We start from the raw sequence: 19868 nt of genomic DNA on the forward strand, positions 1-19868 counted from the left end.
CGTGTATCAACAGAGAATATTAAATCTGGTCAGAAGAAGAACCAAGGAGCAGATTTTTTTTCTAGGGGGAGCCAATGTCATCCTCCATCACAAACACTGCCCACCTCCTCCCACTCAGAGAGCTTTATCAGTGGCTTATGGCATTGCCCTGAACTCTGGACAGCCAAAGCTGACATTTCCCGTGCCAGTTCTCTTTGGAAAAGTTCAGTCAGAACAGACCAGCCATTTTTGAGGAAAAAATAAAAGCTAAAATGTTAAGTAAAATATCAAGTTAATGAGAATTCAGCAGTAAAAGCTGTCAGTAAAACGTTGCAAAGTTCACAAGGACCTTTTCTTAAATGTCCCAAGAGATCTGAGACCCCCCACCTCTGCCTGTGGGCTCTGTGCTGAGGAGAACTCGAGTGCAGGCTGGGCTTCTCTTCATGCTTGACCACATCTGAAGCACTGCTGGCCTGACGGGCTGAGTGGGGACCTCTCAGGCCCAGGAGGGAGACTCTGAAATACCCCAGACTTCACACAGTGTTTGGCTACAAAACATTTCCAAGGGCTGCAGGGGAGGGTGGACAAGTCCATGGAAGACAACTCTCTGGAGACTTGCTAAATTCATAGCAAATGGGACCTGCTTGTGCTGAGCATGGATGGAGTCTGGACACGTCTCCTGGAAGAGATAGTCTCCCTGCACACCTTGAGCCTACCTGGAACTCCCCACATGCCAAGCCCTATGGATCCTGGAGCTGCTCCTTGCCAGGATGCTCTTGCCCCTCTGTCCCCTGATCTCAGCAGTCCTCCACTGAAGACACCATGGAGCACCCATCCTGGATGAATGGTGGTCACTAAAGCCTGGTTCAGCTTCATGGCAAATGCTTCACGGCCAGCATGCCAACTGATGTGCCCTAGGGAGTCCCAGACACCCCCCCCAGTGTCACCCAGTGTCACCCAAACACAATCCCTCTCCTTGGGCTTAGGCAGAGGAGACACACCATTTCCTTGTCACGCAGGCAGGGAGGTAGCACTCAACACACAGCGCCTTGGGGATTCAAATACTGAAGGAGCTCATGGATGCTCCGGATTCAGGAGCACAGGATGGGAAGGGTGGCATGTCTCTTCCCCATCCATGGCTAAAGCTGCCTGGCAGTTTTGGTACCCAACAGGCTGAGCAGGGAGCAAGAATGGCCATGGATTGCCTCCCAGGGGAGCTGAAAGGAGCTGCTGGTGACAATGAGGAGGGATCAATCCCTATTAACCAGCTCTATTTTTAAACCCCAAATGGCAGTCTGTGAAGTAGAATCATCGCACATTGCCCCAGCTCCTGCCACCCCTCTGGGCATCAGCGAGGCAGGAGCAAGTGTGGAGAGGGCATCCCAGGTGGCCGCTGCCCAAAATAGACCCCTCAAAGCCTTCCAGCACCTGCTCCTGGAGGAGCCACGGGCAGAGGGAGAAGGGACTGCATCCCTGGAGGGTAAGCTCTGCTCTTTGCTGGGGATGCAGCAATGTCCCTGCCCACAGGGGACACCCCTAGCTGTGCTGGTCCCCAGGGAGGTGTGTCACTTGTTGATTGATGTTTCTGTGGCTATCTGCAGCCGGGAAGGCCAAAGCCGTGACCAGAATCTATCCAGGTTGCTATGGTAGCAGGAACAAAAAAAAAATTAAAAAGGGGGAAAAAAGCAAGTAATAGGTATGGGAGAAGGGATCTCCAAAAAAATAAAAAGCCAACGCATCTCAGTGCCAACACAGACCTGGTGGAAGCTGCTGGGTCCCATGGGTCACGCTGGGCACCCGGGGTACCTGAAAGCTGAACCGCAGCTGGCTGCAGCCCTGGCTGCGTGCTGCCTTGCAAGCACAGTTAGACGACAGCAGCAGCACCCTGGGCATGCAGAGGTATGTGTCGGCACAGGGGAAAGGGCATGGATGGATGCAGAGCAATCATGGGAAGAGGAGAAGGAAGACAGTATCAGCATTACCAGTACATCACTCTCCTCGGGGAGGGAAAAAAGCCCTTTACATCCATACGGGCAGAGATGTTGCCATGGCCCTTACCCTCAGAGCAGTTGCCTTTCTTAGATATGAAAATCCTTCAGTTTTCCCTTGTCCTGTCCCAATCACTTGTGCCTCATGCTAGAGCCTTGAGAGCCAGGCAGCCAGCACTCGCCACTGGCTCCGGGACGTCCAGCAGTTGCAAGACCCCATCACAGCAGAGTTGTTCCTTGCCTGGGCTTTTCCAAGGTCCAGAATAACTAGACTGATTCATTTTAATTCTCTTCCTTTTCTTTTGTAGGTTCATTTTTTTCCAGTCCTGTTCCCCACGCTCCTCTGCTCCCAAATGCATCAAACCTTTGATGTTTCTCTGCTAAAAATCAAAGCCAAAAGCAGAGGGGAAGCATGAGTTACGTGCAAAAGCTTTCAGAGATAAGAAGAGTGTCCAGCAGGTCTTGGCCCTCTACAAATCAAGCCGTGCCAGGAACACAGCCATAGCTAGTCAGTGCTGTCCTTTCAGCCAGGAGATGGTCTCACCTGGCTGCTGTTGAACCCGTGGGTAGTTATACATCTATCTTCTTGGCTGTTTGTGAGCCTGAAGTCACCTTCTGCAGAGCAAACATAGAGCATCAATGTCCTGGAGTCCACCCCTTCCTCTTTCCATGGTCCAGACGTCTCCTTTCCTGCAATCTCCTTTATGAGGTTCAGGTTGGAGGGCTGCCTCTTAGCTCCAGCACGGCAAAGGTAGTCTGAGCCCCACCTCTACACCAGCTCAGTATTTCCCCCACCACATCCATGACCATCATCTCCAAACATCCAGTCTGTGACGTCGGTGTACCTACCTGCCTGGGCAGCCCACATGCTGGATGGATGGCGGAGCTGGGTGGGAACATGCCAGAGAAGTGTCTCTGCAGCAAACTTCAGTCCCCTCCTGGGGACAGGACAGGCACATGGTGAGGAGTTGTAAACCACTTCCCACCCAGCCATGCTCATTGCATCCACTCTGGTGCCCTGGGGTCGTTAAAAATAAACAAGGAAAAAAGAGGAAAGAGGCTTTTGCTTGGGGAGGGGTTGGTACCTACCTTGGGGGACCGGCAGGTGACATCCCATTGCCAGCTCTCAGCTACAGTCACAAGGCCTTGGGGTATGCCTGCCCAGAGCAATGCCCCAGGCAAGGTGTCTACACAACTCTTCTTTTGTAAAATCCTGCCGCACTTCCAGGACAGCAAGGACCCTCCAGGAGAGAAGTCTCAGCCCATCACAGAGAAGGTGCAGCGAGGACAGTTCAGCTTCCAGTGGGATGGTGTATCAAACGTGTCTCATGAGATATTTTCTTTCCACATCCTCTCCTGCACACATCATCTGCTCACCTACTCCAGCATCTGCTTTCATGGGGATGAACATCTTCCAGCTGTGAGGCTGGGCTGGATGCCTGGGTGCTGGATCTCCTAAATGCACAGGGGATCTATGGGTGGTTGGCAGTAACGCTTCCGAAGAAAGATTTCCAGCTTTTTGGAAGTTAACCTCGGTAGCAGAATAGCAGGAGGTAGTGATGGTGTGCAAGAGCAACAACACTGGACACCCATGGACACACATTGGCAATCTGGATGTTTCCCCAGGTGAGCAGCAGCCTAGCATTCCCCCCAAGCCCAGCTGCCACCCAGGAGGAGATGCTGGTTTCTCTCTGTGTCCTCTCACCATGTTGCCCTTTTATTGACACTAAAAATGTGACTTTGCCAGCCAGAGGCAAGTCTTCATGAGGAGTGGGCTGTCAGGTCTGGGAATATGCCTGGTTTGCTTCCCTCGCATCTCCTCAGTGCTTCCACCACCTCCTTGATTCATCTGAGTATGTCACTGCATGGCAACAAGCTTGTGGGAACACCCACGCCACGTTATCCATGGCAGGAGGAATGGGAGACTTGCCCAGAAGCTGGAAGCAGTGATTCCTCTGTGGATGGTGAGCATGGGATCAATGCCACCAGTCCCACCCTGGGCTGGAGCTGAACCTGCACCACTCCAGCCCCAAGGGGCAACTGTGGGAGGAGTGAAGGGTCTACCTCCTGCTGTCCTTCCCACAGCCTTCAGTTCAGGACCTGTTGGCTCAGGGAGCAAGCCCAGGTGGCCGCCGAAATGGCAATGGGTATGAGAGGAGCACAGGTCTTCCAAGCCTATCCAAGCCTCCCCTGAAGACAGCCAGCCTTCCTGAACAAGCTCTCCTGCCTACCCCGTTTGTATGGGATGCACACGGGGGTCAGACACAGCACCAGGACAGCAGCAGTGCCAGGGCAGATACTGTCGCACCACTGCGAGGTGGGGTGTCTGATCCCATCATCATCTCTGCTGTAGTCTGGCCACCACTGTGGCTTCAGGTCAGGTCAGCTTCTGTCTGCCAGGGTTTGGCATCCATCTGGCAGGATGTGGGATCTAAGGCCAGATGGCCCTGGGGAGAGTGCTGTCTCTCACTATGCCTGCCCAGGACACCTTGCCTCTTCACCTTTGTCTTCCTTCTGGCAAGAACCCACTTCCCACATCAGCTGTCCTGGAAGGGAAAAACACACAACAGCATGAGCATCAGCACACCCACCTTGAGGCATGGTGGCACCTTCTGCTGACCTCAGCAGAGACAAAAGCAGCACCTTGAGAAGTCTCTGAAGCAGGGTGTGTGTCCTGGAGTCATGGGCTTCATCTGAATGAAGCAACAAAAAAGATGAGCAACAAAAATCCTCAGCACATGGGCATCAGCTCATCTGTCTCATCCCACCTAATGTTAGATGCCCACCATGAAGACATCTACACCTGAGCAAGTGTCCCCAGGCTCCCTTCCCAAGCCCCTGCCTTATTTCAGATGTCTGATTTAGGAAGAGATGAATCAAGTCCTGGGACAGAGGCATCAGACAGGGGTGCCTCTTCCTGTGGGATACAAACTGGTGAGGTATCTGCATGTCTGGGAGAGAGCAGCAAAAATGCATCTTGCATGCCATGGGGTCTTGCCCGAAGGCTGGCTGTCCGAGTCCAGGTGGTGTTGCTACCTGCACAGGCGGATTTTCCAGAAGTCCAGAGTTTGCCACACCCCAGAAAGTGATTTATTTAGTGGTAATTTATAGAAGATGGACGATGGCACCAATTTAATGATTACAGTGTCTCCTTTCGCATGTTAACATCATAGCAGATGTTAAACAGCTACACTAAGCGTCCAGTTATCACCTTAACAACATAAATATCAAAGGATACAGGGAAGCAGGCTGACTACCAAAGTTATGCAAAACATCTATCCTGCAGACAATTTTACCATATAATTACTGTAATGTTAAACATTGTTACATAACGATTACAGATTCCAGGTCAGATACTCCGTACGTCATGGAAGCATGGTGTGTTTTGACATTTATGGGAATACTTTTTATTTTTAGTTAGTTCGGTTACCATGGCAGCGAGAAGAAATCTGCACTACACTCAGCTATACATTAGATTTTGGCCTCACACTGGATACATCCAAAAAGTTTTCAACTGGTTTCCCCAAAATTGTCAGCTGTAAGCCGCAATGGGTGGAATGAGGCTTGGAAAGAAAACAGCCTGCACACTGTTCCTTAATGGGGAAGCTATTCCTGAAGCACTTTTGTAACGCCTGGGTGAATGCAGGCACTCATTAGCATATCGAGTTTTACATATTTAGATAGCTCAACGAAGCACACTGTACTGCAGATGTTAGTAGAGGTTGAACAGGTGTTGACCTTGATGAATGAGACACATTCTGCTCAAAGCAAGCAGGAATTGCCTGAAAATAGGAATATCCTGCAAATACATTGGGTCCTGTTCCTCAGCTGCATTCCAGGCACCGCAGGAGCCATGGCCAGAGCTGCTGGAGTTCGTCAGCAGGGATGTGGCCCTGGTGCACCAAGAAAGGGTGGCTTTTACTGCTCTCCTAATTGGGAAGCAAGGTGCAAAATGCCTTCACTGCCCTCCTGAGCCTCTCAGCTATTAGCACAATGGGAAATGATGGAGGGGCGGCTGTGATAAATAACTGCCCATCAGCACAGCACTGCTCCCATGCTCCACTTGGTGAAATATCTCCGGGTGCAGCAAGCTCGCCATGCTGCGGCGTCTGCTGAGCTGCAGCTGGGGTTGGCTTCTAGCAACTGCGATTTAACTCCTGGAAGGTCTCCAGAGCAGGAACCCTGCAGAGGCAAAGAAGGACCCTGGGTTGCATCTGCACAGGTTAAGACCAGCACACTTAACCCCTTCCTTTGGTAGGGGACAGCTCGCTCCATGGCAGTGGGAGGCGATGCAGAAAGAGTGGGAGTGTAAAGCACCTGATCAGCCATCACAGAGGGACGGTGTTGGGACAGACCTGTCTCTGCCATCGGTGGCCCTGCAGATGGGGGTTTCAAGCTGGGGTGTTACTGTGGATAACCTCCCCAGTGAGAAGCAAGGGCAAAACTTAACGGGAAGCCAGTCTGGCATGTGCGTGTGCTGAATATCTACTGGGGTAGAAAATGTGGATAACTGGCTAGCTGAAAAGGGTCACATAGACATAGTCCAGCTGGCTGGACAAAAATGCACATTGCTCTCAGCTTATCTGAAGTAAAGCAAAAATAACTGTCTTTGGCTGTTCTTGTTACACAATAACAGGAAGATTTTGGTGGGAAAAGAATGTTGCAGGTGGGAACCGATAACTACAGAAGAGAAACTAGGGGCGGGCTTGGTATTTAGGCAACTAACCAATAATGAGCTTAACTTTTGTAATATGTATGAGCTAATTATAACAAGGCATAAAAGGTGACTGTAAGGGACAATAAACGAAGTCTGCTGATCACTCATATTGAGCGACTGCGTCTTCCCTCCGTCGCAACAAAAAACGATTCCAACAACCTTCTAGTCATTTTCCAATGAAATGTGGTAATTCATTGCAGACAACCCAGAATTTATCACTGCTTAACAGCTCAGGAAATCCAGGGTTGCCCTGAGCCTTCTCTGCCTCAGCCAGCGCCGACGAATGCACCCTGGGTTTGATTCACACATGGCAAGCACCAGCCAGATCCCTCCAACACCCAGGGAAACAACCGGGAAATGATCAATCACCAGCAGGACCTCAGGGATGAGAAAGAAAGGCTTTTGCATGCTGACTGACCTGAGCTGACAGTCTGGAGGGACTGAAACCTCCCCGGCACCCAGCTGGGACCCAGGCAAGATGCAAATTGCTGGTAGAGCGGAGTAGCCCATGCTGGCTCCCACCAGGCCCCTTCAGTGGCTCCTGCATGCCTACCCTCACCGGTGCTTTGCTGTGCGGGTTTGGAGGGGGTGGTTGTTTCATTATTCCCCAGATGCTGGTTTGGCTCAGGAACAAACGGGCTGACCTGGCTCCCGAGGCCACTCAGCCTTCCTGGCCACATACTTCCACCCACATTTCGAGAGGATCCCTGCCCCCAGTGCCCCAGGCTCTGCTTTTGAAGCACCAGCATTGTTAAGTTCTGGCACTTCCCTAGCCTCCCGCCAGCAGATGATGCCAGGCAGGTCCTGGCTGCAGCAGTTATGGCCATTTTGCCAAGACTTTTGTGCTCTGGCCCTGCTCCTCTCTTTGCGGCTCCTGCTGGGGAGTACATGCCACAGGCTTCTCCCTCCCTCAGCGTCTCTCTTGCAATACCCTCAAGCCCCCTTAGACCCTCCCCACTGGCTTATCTGTGGTGACATCTACATCACCCAAGTGCCTGGCTGCTTTCTTCTGGGTTCTAGTGAACGACACAGAAGAGCCTGGAGGTGAGGTTATATTTGTGGAATATCCCCAAAACCAGCCTCCTGGGAGAAAATCCCCTGCATACAGTTTCTCTTCCCTTTTCCCAGCAGTGGCTTGCCTGCTGTGCTGGTGTCAGGCGAGGCAAGCTGAATGCCCCACCAGGCCTCTGCGTGCTGTACCAGCACATGTCCCTCCATCAATCAGATTGCTGCTGGAGAAACCAAACACAGACTGGCTCAGCACAGCTAAATATCCATGTGGATTGGCACGACCGCTCTGCTAGGGCTTTGCACGTGTTATGGCTCCCTATGGCAGGACCCTACTGTGGTTAAAGAAGCCTTGGAACGTTTGCGAAACCAACAAATTTTGGTCGGAGCGAGTTTCCTTTTCAATGCTGAAGACGCAGGGAATATCACACCTTCAACACATCTTCTGAACCACTAAATGTTCCCCAGCCAAGCCTTTGGGCAGCAGAAAAAGGAGGAAGAAGACAAACCCAGCCCGTGGGAGGAAGGACAGATTTTTCTGGTGGGATGAGTTAATATTGCTGTTCTCCAAAATGAGTCACAGGCTGGAGAAGTGGGGCATTAATCTCAGGGAGATGAGTAAGTGGGCAGCATGTGATGCAACGGTCAAAGGAGCATCACAATTTATACTTGCAGCTTAGCTCTTCCTGTGTATTAGCAATGGTTTCTGTGCTCTCTTGATTAAAATCAGAAATTTTCCACAAGCTGCCCAGAGTAAAAAAAACCAACTAAAACAAAAAACAAAACCCACACCAAAAAATGATGCCACCTTTGAAAGTAAACAAAAAATTTAGATTTACAGATTTTCAATACGTCTCACTCTGAGACATCATTTAAGCATTTAGCTTACCTTTCACAATCCTCCTGCAACAGTCAGACATCCCCAGGTCCTGGCATATTGCCAGGCTGGGAGTTACCTGATGGAGCAATTTTGCCATCTTATTTTCAGAAGATGTTTTCAGGAGGTAACAGAGAGTCATGGCCACACCGGGGCTCACGCACCTGCTGTTGCCCACTGTCACTGCTGGCATCACTGATGAAACATCCTCAGAGATGTTCTTTTCTGAGAACAACAGTTCTGCCAAGTTTGGGGTTTTATCTTTACATTGTGCTGCTGCTTAAGTGCTGGTTTTAATAAGGAAAGCGTGTGCTCAGCGATTGTAATTAAAGTCTGTTAAAGGAAAAAATCATTAAATATTTAAAACAATTACACTGCTAATGTTCTCATTAGTGTTTCTTAGGACCCAGACTCCCCACCAAAGGGGCTCAGCTGCCCACAGCAAGCAGCAGCCTCAGCCACCTCTGTAGGTTTTTCAGAGGGATTTAAGCAGTAACAAACCAGGGGGTTATTTAACACCCACTCTTTGCGGGTGGCAATGAATAAATTTCTTGGTGTATTGGGGACCTAAGTCTAGAGATGTCGCTCATCAGCCAAACAAGCCCTAAGTGTAATTGTTTGGAGAGCAGGGGCGGGAGGCAGGCAGTGAGTTACTGACTCTGACTGTGATCTGTGTAGCTCCTGACTCAGAGCCTGCCGAGGTCAGTGGAAAGTCTCCTCCCAACACCGGTTCAGCCCCAAGCTCAAAAATGGGCAAATCTCCTGTGACTGAATGGGTGCTGCTTGTCTGAAATAGGAGTTACAGTTCTGTGATTTGATGGCACTCATGCCATCACCTAGGTACACAGGGCTTCTCTGTCACTACTTCCCAGCAGCTTTGCCTGTATCCTACAAAAAGGAAAAATTCTGGCCTTGAGTGTTTTGCCATTGGGAATCTCTTCTCTAGCCTCCAAAATCCATCTAGCCTCAGGAAAGCTCTTCACTATCCCAGGAAGCTGCAGTTCACTGCCAGAAGTGAGGCAACAGGGCTGGCAACAGCCTTCAGACTGCAGCAGGCTCTGCACAATGGAAAGCAACTTGTCCTGGGCAAGGGGAGATTGGTTCTTAAGAACTGGCCATCAAAACATTCAAAAACTTGACGGTTTGGCTACAGGCACAAAGTGTTTCTTGGATCCCTCATGTCCAGACAAGTTGGTGACAGTGAGATAAAACGGGCGAAGATGCCACCTGGGTTCGATGAAGGCTGATCACCCACAATAATTTGACACTTTTCCTTGGAAAGAAGAGACCTCAGAAAGAAATGGGAGGTGGTTTCAACCTTCTGAGCTTCTTCAGTGCATCTGAATCGGAGCTTGGAGCAAATGATGTAACTGGCAAGAAGCTCTGAAAATTTGTGCTGGGAGGCAGTTACTGCAGAGCCCTGGGAGTGTCAGACCCTGCTGGACATCCTGCCAGCATTTCTGCTGATGATGTTGACGCCAAAGATGACAGTGACCTCAGCAAATGTGCTGATGATGCAAAGCCAGGAGGTGTCCTCAGTGCCGAGAAGAAGCAGGATATGTTGAAAACTCTGAGTGATCTGGGGGAGTGGAATGACAGTGGGGATATGGATTTCAAGGTCATGCATGCATGCAGGGACTAATAAACAAGGATTTCTGCTGTCAGCCAAGAGCTCATCCATTCAAAATGACTGAGGAGAAGGAGGATCAGGGTATATTGGTTGATGATAGGATGAATTAACTGCCAATGTCTTGAAGTCATAAAAAGGCAAGTCTAATTCCAGGCTGCATGCGCTGAAATGTTTCCAGTAGACACAGGGAAGAGTGTATTCCTGTACAAAGGGCTGGAGAGGCCCTACACAGCTGACAAGGCACCTCACGTGGTACCTCCAGGCCTGAGAGGAGAACACATTTCCAGAGCTTGAAGTAGGTTTCCCATGCGGTAGTGGAAGATCATCTGCCTGCATTGGACACCTGAGGCCTCTCCAGCAGCATGGTGGCACCTCTGGGAAGGCCCTGGGGCATCCCAGCCATGTCCCAACCCCGTCCTCTCAGGATGGCATCCCGGAGCCCTTCTCCACTCTTGTGTTTATCTCTTCAAGGTGTTACAAGAGTGCGATGAATAAAGGAGACTGCCAAGCGCTCTGTCTTGGCTCATTCCTCTCCTTTATTTATTAGCTCTAGCCCAGCTCAGGGCCTCATAAATCAACCTAAACTCACCCTCCTGGCTACCCATTACCTGAAGCACATGTGTGCCCTTGTGCGGCATACCATCGTCTCCCCAGTCCACCTCTCCCTTTGTAATCCCAACCTGGACCCAGAAATGCTGTGCAGTACAGAGAAGCAAAGGTGGGAGCCAGACAATCTATTACCTTCCTGAGATCCCGCTGGCAACCCACTTGTCGGGAGATCCAGGCAGGCTCCCTCCTCTCTGCTCCAGTGGATGGAAATCAATCAGCATCACAGGGATGATGCTAGCAGATTAATTAGCGACAGACAGCCTTCAGCTTTGTGACCTTCTGCTCCTCAATCCAGTCTAAGATGTGAATGCTATTGATTTCCCAAGTCCCACCTTCCTTCTGTCCTTTTGCTGGTGGGGAACTCAGCAGAAAATTTTGTAGTGGACACACGTTCGCACATACACACACATAAATGTAAAGCAGTGGAGGTTTAAGGAATCACTGTTGCCCAAAGCAAGCGAAGTTTAGGTTATTTGTCATCAGGATAAGATTAACAAGAGAAAAACATTTTGTTGTTAAAACGGAGGAAACAGCCCCTGCCTCCCAAGCAGGATTCCCAGCCCTCTGCCTTCAGTGTCCTGCCACACAGCGCTCCCCCTGCCCGGGGGTCCCTGCATGTCCTGCAGGTCCCGCTGGGTGAGCTCGGGACCTGCTTCCAGCTGCCCACCTCCACCTTTGTGTCACCATCACCAAGAGCTTCCTCTCATGAGGATTTTACAAAACAGAATACTGCGGAATTTCCATGGAGAAATGCTGAGGTTCAGATCTTTTGTCCCAGTTTGTGATGAAGACTTTCCCTTCCCCAAGATAACTCTAGAATGTTGTGCTAGATTCTTCCCTCCAGTTCCCAGCACTGGGCAAGTCTTGGTCATCACCCCAGCCCATGCCTCCATCCTGCCAGGGAACTGGTGAGACTAGGGCCTTTCATGCTCTCCATGCCTTTTCCTCTCTCTACTTGTGGTGCCTTGTAGCCCTTGTGACATCTGCCCGTCTTCTCTTTCCCCATATTCTTATTTTTCAGGGAACAACTGAGCAACCTGGGAGCTGGGATGGATGTTGGAGGGGGATGCGGGAGCAGGTCCCAGCACCATGGGCCACCTCCAGCCCTTCCATCGTACCCATTGCTGTGGCGTTCTGATTGGTTTAACAGAACTGCAGTAGCATTGTGATCTTTTTTATGGGGGGTAACACACGACATACGATTCAAACAGCATTACCCACTGCCCCATCTTGCTCTTGTCAGTATCTCCAAGCTTGATCCACATTTCTAATCCACATTTCCAGCAGAAAGTGAACACCTGCAAGCTGTCAGGCAGTTGATATTCATTATAACAGTGCATCTTGTTATTACAAATCACCAAGGGGATGCAACAGCGCTTACACAGGGTCCCAATGACTTTAATTCTCAGCCCAGCAGTGTCTTCTGCATCCCCCAGAACAGAGGCTGGTTGCAACAGAAATGGAAATGCACCATTCCTGGAGTGGGAGCTGGGGCTACTTCTAAAGCTGAAGCTCCTGGCAACAGGCACATGAGAAAAGCAAAAGCTAGCTTAGAACAAGATGACTTCTTGAGCCCTTAACTTGTAATCACTGATCACAGCGACATTAGACAAATAAATGTTGAAGTTGGGTCAAGTAATTACTGCACGTTCACAGCTGCATGCTGCACAGTTCTCAGGGCAGTAACAAGTCTGACTAAATAACACGCAGCCAGAGCATGGGGACAGTTGCCTCTTGCTGAGATGAAAGTGAAGGCATAAGCTGCTGCGCCAAGAAGAAAACAGCTAAATGTTTACGAACAAGGGTTGCTTCCAAATGCACTGGCTGCATTCCTCACTGTAGGACTTTTTTCTTTTTATGCCTGTTTACATGATCAGCATATCACTACAGCGGAAATAGCATCATATACCTGCCAGAGTGAAAAATGGCCAAAGGAAACAAGAGGCAGAGCAAACAAGAAATGATGGTTTTACTTTGACAAAAGGGCAGCTAAAGGAAGGAGAGCAGGGAAAAAATGACCAGCTCTGAGCAGACACCAAAAGGGAGCAAATGAGGAAAGCTCAGCAGAGTCCAGGGGAAGCCATGGTGTCTGGTCGATATAGAGCCAGCAGGAGCCTGAAGAAGCAGAAAGGAAAGTACAGAGCACCCCTGCATGGAGCAGAAGAGAGGAAGACTCAGGAAGTCCTGTTCTCCTTATCAGGATGAGAAATGGCAGTGCCTTCCTTGTGCATCTCAGCTCTTGGGCTTCTCCCCCTTCTGAAAACCAGTGTGGGAGCTTGAAATTGTACCTGCTCGCTAGATCCTAGGAACTGGATGAACCCAGTGGAGATGGAAGAGCCCCTTGGTGCCCCTGCCCGAAGCTATCCCTTCAAAGGATTGGACTTTTCAAGGCTCAGTCTGATAAATCCCACTCAAATCTGTTCAGTACCTACCCTAGCTGTTGGCTAATGGGCAGGCATGCTGGGAGTGATGCTCTCCTCCGGCTTGATCCCTTTGCTACCTGTCCTTGTGCTCGCCCACGCAGCACCGCAGCTCAGGCTCAGCGGTCCCAGCTTGCGGAGTCACTCATGTCCCTGCAGAGGGATGAACTACTAAGCAGCTGACAATAGGTCTGTGCCACCATGGCCACTCGCACCATATCCCTTTCATCTGCCCAAGGCTCAGATTAACAGTGTGGCTCAGCAACAGTGGCCAACAAATGACTCCTCAAGAAGGGGGTAGATAGCCCCATGTCAGGGACACACAATCCATGAGTAGGGGACAGACAGCTCTGGGTGCCCCCCAGTACTGCTGTCATCTCCCCACCATGGAAACAGGTACACCCAAGAGCAGTGGCAAGAGTATTATGTAGCTTGGCTACTTCAAATAATAACCTTGATTTCTGGGGTAGCGGGATCTACCAGTTCCCAGCACTCTGGACATGCACGTACAAGCAGCTGGAGGAGAGAGCACAAGTGACTGTGCCATTCTGTCCAGATGTTTCCAGCACCAGTCAGATCCCTGCCTCTCCTGGAAGCCACAAGATCATCCCTGCCAGTAGGGACCATCACACAGTGTGTCAGGGCACTGGAGAGCACTTAATTGCCCTGACATGCCTCACTGGGGGCTCCCCCACCCCTCTGCCCAGGATCGTGGAGCTGCAGCTAAGCTTGGTCCTTGGCCCCAGACTGGCCAAAGCCTCAGTCACAGGGGCCTATCAGCATCCAGCCCTCACCCTCTCATGGTTACTGGGGAGTTGCTGTGAACCTGCCTCAGTTTCCCCAGCTTTGCCACAAATCCCCCTGTGTCACCCCATGGCTTGGCTGTTGAGCATCGGGATCCCGAAGCCAATCTCTCCACACCCTCAGTAACTGCCTGTGAACAGCAGCAAGGGTTCATCCTTTCCTTTGGGCTAGGGCCCTGCGCCGTATAGGCGGAATGAGAAACCAACCTTCTTTGGCTCCTCACCGCCCCCACGGTGGCTTCGCAGACTCTGCAGCCCCTCTGAGCACCAATTTCACAGTCCAGGCCGGACTCTGCCCTCAAGCTCCCATACCATATTTTTCACTTCACGGCTTCTCTCCCAAGAGAGGTCCAAAGACACTGTCACGGGAGGTGCAGAGCAACTGCGCTAACAGGCAGCCCCAAACACGTGCACAGAGAGGGGAATAAGAGACAACACAGAGACATTCCAAGGAATCTTATTTTTCCGTTGGCTGAAAAGGAACCGCTATGCCACATTGCATGTTGCCAGGATATTTTGAAGACCTTAGATGACCTTCAGACTAAGCACAGTTGACAAGCCAGCCGCAGGCGACCCACCAGGCCCCTTCACACCCACTGGGCACCCCAGGCTCAGGGACCAAGGCATGCCAGCCCAAGCACCCTGCCTGTGCCCCCAACATGCCAGGGCAGACCTGCCTATTGACGCAGTCACCTTACTGATACAGTTAATAGAAAGAGTGTGTTACATTATATTTGTGTGGTTACTCTAATAATTATCATTACAGCCTCATGACCTAGTCCTTCAGCAGGCTTCTCGCCTCCAGCAAGTCACCTTGTGCTGTCAGGGGAAACTGCAGAAGCCCCTGGAGCGCCCCTGTATCGCACACATGCCCCGTCCTCTGCAAAGCTTCCCCTCAGATACACTCTCCCTGGAATGGGGGCTCCTTTCTTACCCTGCTGCCCTTTGCAGCACTGCTGCTGTCACGCAGCCAGGGCCACAGGGCTCAGTGCCCCACAAAAGCCCCCCACAGCGGAGCCTCACCTGCTGGGTCCCCTTACAAACCAAACAGCAGAGAGGCTGCAAACAGTCCTGCGGCCATCGAACTAGCGGGGATTTTCTGCAAGGAGCCCAGGCCACCTTCCCTGCAGGCTGAGCCGACCACTGCAGTACCCCTGAGGGCTGGGACCTGCCTCTCGCTACAGTGACCCAACACACAGCCCCGACGCGCCAGCCGCACGCAGCGGGACCCTGCCGGCCCTCCCGCTGCCGGCAGCGAGACCCCTGAAGCCCCTCAACGGCCACGGGACACCGCAGTGTGGGGGCCCGAGGGAGGCCGCCATCTTGGGGGGCACCCCTGGGCCTTGGGGCAGGCTGCTGCGGGGAAGGCGAGCAGCCCGCGGGGAAGGCGAGCAGCCCGTGGCGGTAGGGACAGCTGCCGCAGGACGCACGGTCGGGATGCGAGGCGGGGGGAGCCGCGGCGGGGGTGGCCCCAGGGCCAAGCCCCGTGGGCTGGCACCGACCTCGTAGCTCCGCACCTCAGCCCTGAGGAGAGACCCCCGCAGCGCCGCCGGCGGGCGGGCGGGTGACGAACAGGCGGCGCAGCCAATCGCAACGCGCAGTCCGCCTCCCCGTCGGCGGTGGCCCAATGGCGAGGCGCGGGGCGGGGCGGAGCGGAGCGCGGGCGGGCGGCAGGCAGTCGGCGCTGAGGCGTGGGGCGGTGCGGGTGGCTCCTCTGGCTCTGCCGCGGCCGCTGCCGGTGCCGCGCCGTTGCCCTCCCTCCCCTATGGAAGAGATGGAAGAGGAGCTGAAATGCCCGGTGTGCGGCTCCTTTTACCGGGAGCCCATCATCCTGCCCTGCTCGCACAACCTGTGCCAGGCGTGCGCCCGCAACATCCTGGTGCAGACGCCGGAGTCGGAGTCTCCGCAGAGCCGCCGCGCCTCGGGCTCGGCCGTCTCCGACTACGACTACCTGGACCTGGATAAGATGAGCCTGTACAGCGAGGCGGACAGCGGCTACGGCTCCTACGGCGGCTTCGCCAGCGCTCCCACCACCCCCTGCCAGAAATCCCCCAACGGCGTCCGCGTCTTTCCGCCGGCCGCCCCGCCGCCCCCCGCCGCCCTGGCGCCGCCGCCGCCGCGGAACGCCTGCCTCACCTGCCCGCAGTGCCACCGCAGCCTGGTGCTGGACGAGCGCGGGCTGCGTGGCTTCCCCCGCAACCGCCTGCTGGAGGGCGTCATCGACCGCTACCAGCAAGGCAGGGCGGCGGCCTTGCGCTGCCAGCTCTGCGAGAAGGCGCCCAAGGAGGCGGCCGTCATGTGCGAGCAGTGCGACGTCTTCTACTGCGATCCCTGCCGCCTGCGCTGCCACCCGCCGCGGGGCCCGCTGGCCAAGCACCGCCTGGTCCCACCGGCCCAGGGTCGCGTCAGCCGCCGCCTCAGCCCCCGCAAGATCTCCACCTGCACCGACCACGAGCTGGAGAACCACAGCATGTACTGCGTGCAGTGCAAGAGCCCCGTCTGCTACCAGTGCCTCGAGGAGGGCAAGCACTCCAGCCACGAAGTCAAAGCCCTGGGCGCCATGTGGAAGCTCCATAAGGTGAGACCCGGCCCCGGGCTGGCCTCTGCCAGCAGCCCCGGCCGAGCCTGGTGGCTTGGAGGTGGCCGTGCGGGGCCGCCTGTCCAGCCCACCTTGCCCCATGAAGCCCACCTTGCCTCAGCTGGCAGGCTGGGAGCATCGCCACTCGCCCCCTCCTGCGCTGGGGCTGCATTTCGTACCCTTGCTTGAGATGAGAGTTGTCCCCTGGCACGGGGCAGGTAATGCTCCTCGTGGGTCACCAAATCGTGCCATGCCCCCACGAGCCGAAGCTCTGCCGAGGGAGCCAGCCAGGACCCATGGGTGATGTTGTGGGGGTGGATCAGGGACATTTGTGCTGCAGAGCTGGAAAAGTGATGGGGAGCGATGCTTTCATGAGGAGGATGGCATGAAATAAATCTGCGGCGGGGGAGGACGGGGATGCGGGAGCTGGGTGCTGCTGAGGAAGGGCTGCTGCTGAGGAAGGGCTGCTGCCTCCTCCCGCACACCATCATGGGGAGGAGGAGGGACGGCAGTGGGTGAGCAGGCAGCGCGGTAGCGGAGCCTTTCACTGAATACTGATCAGCTCCTCTTGAGCGTACTCACTCCCACACGCATCCTCGCTGGAGGAGAGGCTTGCAGTGCTTGAGGCAGGGATGCAGCTGGTATTAGCTTCAGCTCAACTCCGCTGCCTCCCTCCCTCTTTGTGCCAGTGACCCCCTCGCTGAAGGAACTGGGGCAGAAGTGACTGGGACACAGGCGGACAGGGCATAAGGGGATGAGCATCACTCGTCAGATGAACATTGAAATAATTGTCCTCTGCTCCAGCAAATCTGTGCAGGCAGGAGCAGGTGGAGGGACCTGTGACAAGGAGTTGGGGAGAGATGAGTAGGTGTGTGATTCCCCCCCCCTCCCCCATCAAAAGGGGCTCGGCTGGATCACTTTGACAGGAACATCCCTGTCATGTTTTGGCAGGCTGCGTGCTGGTGTGTGGCTCTGTGGAGGATGCAGACTGCTGAGCTGCAGCTCTGCACCCTGTGTTGGGTCATTGGGTGCATACAGGGACAGGCTGTCGCTTGACATGATGCCCCTTGAGAGGGCTGTGGGGAGAGCGTAACCGCATTATGTTGCCGTGGGTGGAGAGGGTACAGCAGTTCCTGTTGCTGCTGGATAGGGCTTGTCCTGACCCCCTTTTACCTCCTCCCCAGCTTTTCAGCACTCTTGCAAAGATGAAGCCCGTGTGCCAGAGCAGTTTTGGTGCCCCATGCCCTTGTCCTTACGCATCGGGTGCTGTCACTACTCCCAAGACCAGCGGGAGCACCCAACTGGTGTTGGGCTGCTGGGGGGCACCATGCACAGGTGACTGCTCACCCACTCACAGGAGCGCAGGGGCTCTTCACTGACATGTTAGCATAGCATGAGCTGTCGGATGCTGTGAGTATCTTGTTTCTCTTGCCTGTTACAAAACCCAGTAAGTGCCTGCTGCACGAGAGCGGTCTGTTCTCCAGAGTCTGGTCCTGGCCCAGCTCCTGGTGGAGGATGAAACCATTCGATCTGTGATGACACAGAGCAGGAGTGGAGCTGGGTCCAGCTGTCGATGTTGCTCTCCAGCACAAGAGAAACCTGATGGGTGCCAGGCCTTTTCATAAGGTTTTAGCTTCACCTTCCTGCTTTGATTCAGGTGCAGCAAGGTGCTTGCTTAGACACGTGAGCATCTGGACAACTTCATATGCAAGTACTCGGATACTTCAGGTTCAGTCCTTGTTTTCTTGATTAGGATGGCTTGCTCTTCCTTGAATGCTTAGCTTTTCTTTCAGAATACCTTTTCACGGGGGAGAGCTTTAGCAGTGCAGATTTTCATTGATGTAGCTAACAGACGTGGAACTGTGACATTATTTGACATAATGATTTTCATGTGATTTCTCTCAGATTTTTGGAAATGAGAAAGTGAAATCACACCTGCTTTGAGTGAGCCTGCGTTTCTGCAGGGAGTTACTGCTGTTTCCTGATGTTTGCTTGTGTTAGGGGAGGGAAAGGAGACCAAGTCAAATGTGGCAGTACAGTATAACTGAAGAAGGGATTTCATGGCCAGAGCTCAGATTGCTCCTGGAGATGCCATGTAACAAAATCAAGGGGAGAGGCTGTTGATATTTCAGGCTTTATCCTGTACTGGGCATTAGGAACCAAACCACCTGTGGATTTGAGTGGTGAACTTCTCGCAAAAGTATCTGTGTGTCATTTTTTGAGGAGAGAGGCCTTTGACAGCAAGACAAACTTGCTGAGAGGGTGACTGTTCCTTTTTTGCCTGATCTTTTTGCTGTGATGAGTGGTTGTAATGAGTACCTACAGCTTGCAGGAAAGGACAGAATTGTCAACTCTTCAATTCTCCTCTGTGATTACAACACCTCTCAGCGCAAAATGTTCTTTGGGATACATCTGTGCTCTTAATTTCTGACCCAAGGAGACTGCTGCAGTCTGCAATGACCCGAGACTGCCTTGATGAGCTGTTGTTCTTGAAAGCAGCGTTCACGCGTCAGTACATGATTGCTGGGCCCTAGGCAATTGCTGTTAAGTGCAGCGTGCTTCACTTTAGAAAGGAGACCAAAGGGGATTTTACAAACCTCTTTGGGAACTGCCCCAATTTTTGCTTTCCTCTAGCAGAGTGCTGATTGTGTGGTTCTCGCAGATGATTGTTTCAAAATAATCTGTGCTGAGGCACAATCAAAACATAATTCAGGGAGCTAGGATTTCTAAGCCGGCCACAGATTGTGGGAAATCCTCTCTCTTCCTATCTACCTTTCAGGACAGCTGTTGGGAGAGGGGTAAATATTCAGAGAAACAGAGGAAAATGGGTTTTTAATCTGAATTGTCCCAGTTTTGTACATATATTGCAGCTGTCTGGATTTTATCCTGACAAGCTGGAGTGTTGCTTGGCATGTCAAAAGCAGAAACACAAGATGGAGCTGAATCATTTATTCTTTGTGCATTCAACTTCCTCTTGCTTTTTGCTGGGAAGTATGTGGTGAGTGCAGGCTCAGCAGCTTGCTAATGTTTTTTTTTTGTGGAGAGATAGATATATACATATATACAGATGGACTGGAATGGACCTCCGGGGTCACACTGTGCAGTCCCTAGGTGTCTCTGACAGCCGTGAATCCCATCCATCAGTTGATCAAGCTCTGTCTTAAAAACATTTTACCCCTGCCGATGCATATTAGAAAGATTTCCCAGAAGTTCATGGTTTCTTGTAGTGGCTTTTAAGCAGGTGTGAAAGCTTTCTGGG

At 52.7% G+C, this 19868-nt stretch overlaps 1 protein-coding gene across 12 annotated transcripts in view; it reads left to right on the top strand.

The window, feature by feature from the left end:
- The first annotated feature begins 15714 nt into the window (after positions 1-15714).
- The window catches only part of TRIM9 (tripartite motif containing 9), a 71279-nt gene continuing 67125 nt past the window's right edge, over positions 15715-19868 (top strand). For all 12 annotated transcript variants that reach the window (XM_055716927.1, XM_055716932.1, XM_055716933.1 and 9 more), the window contains exon 1: positions 15715-16609. In XM_055716927.1, coding sequence (XP_055572902.1) covers positions 15797-16609 — 813 coding nt within the window. In that variant the 5' untranslated portion in view covers positions 15715-15796. The remainder of the gene's footprint in view (positions 16610-19868) is intronic.

This window comes from Falco cherrug, chromosome 7, assembly GCF_023634085.1.
Source record: "Falco cherrug isolate bFalChe1 chromosome 7, bFalChe1.pri, whole genome shotgun sequence".
In the NCBI taxonomy this organism is placed as follows: Eukaryota; Metazoa; Chordata; class Aves; order Falconiformes; family Falconidae; genus Falco; species Falco cherrug.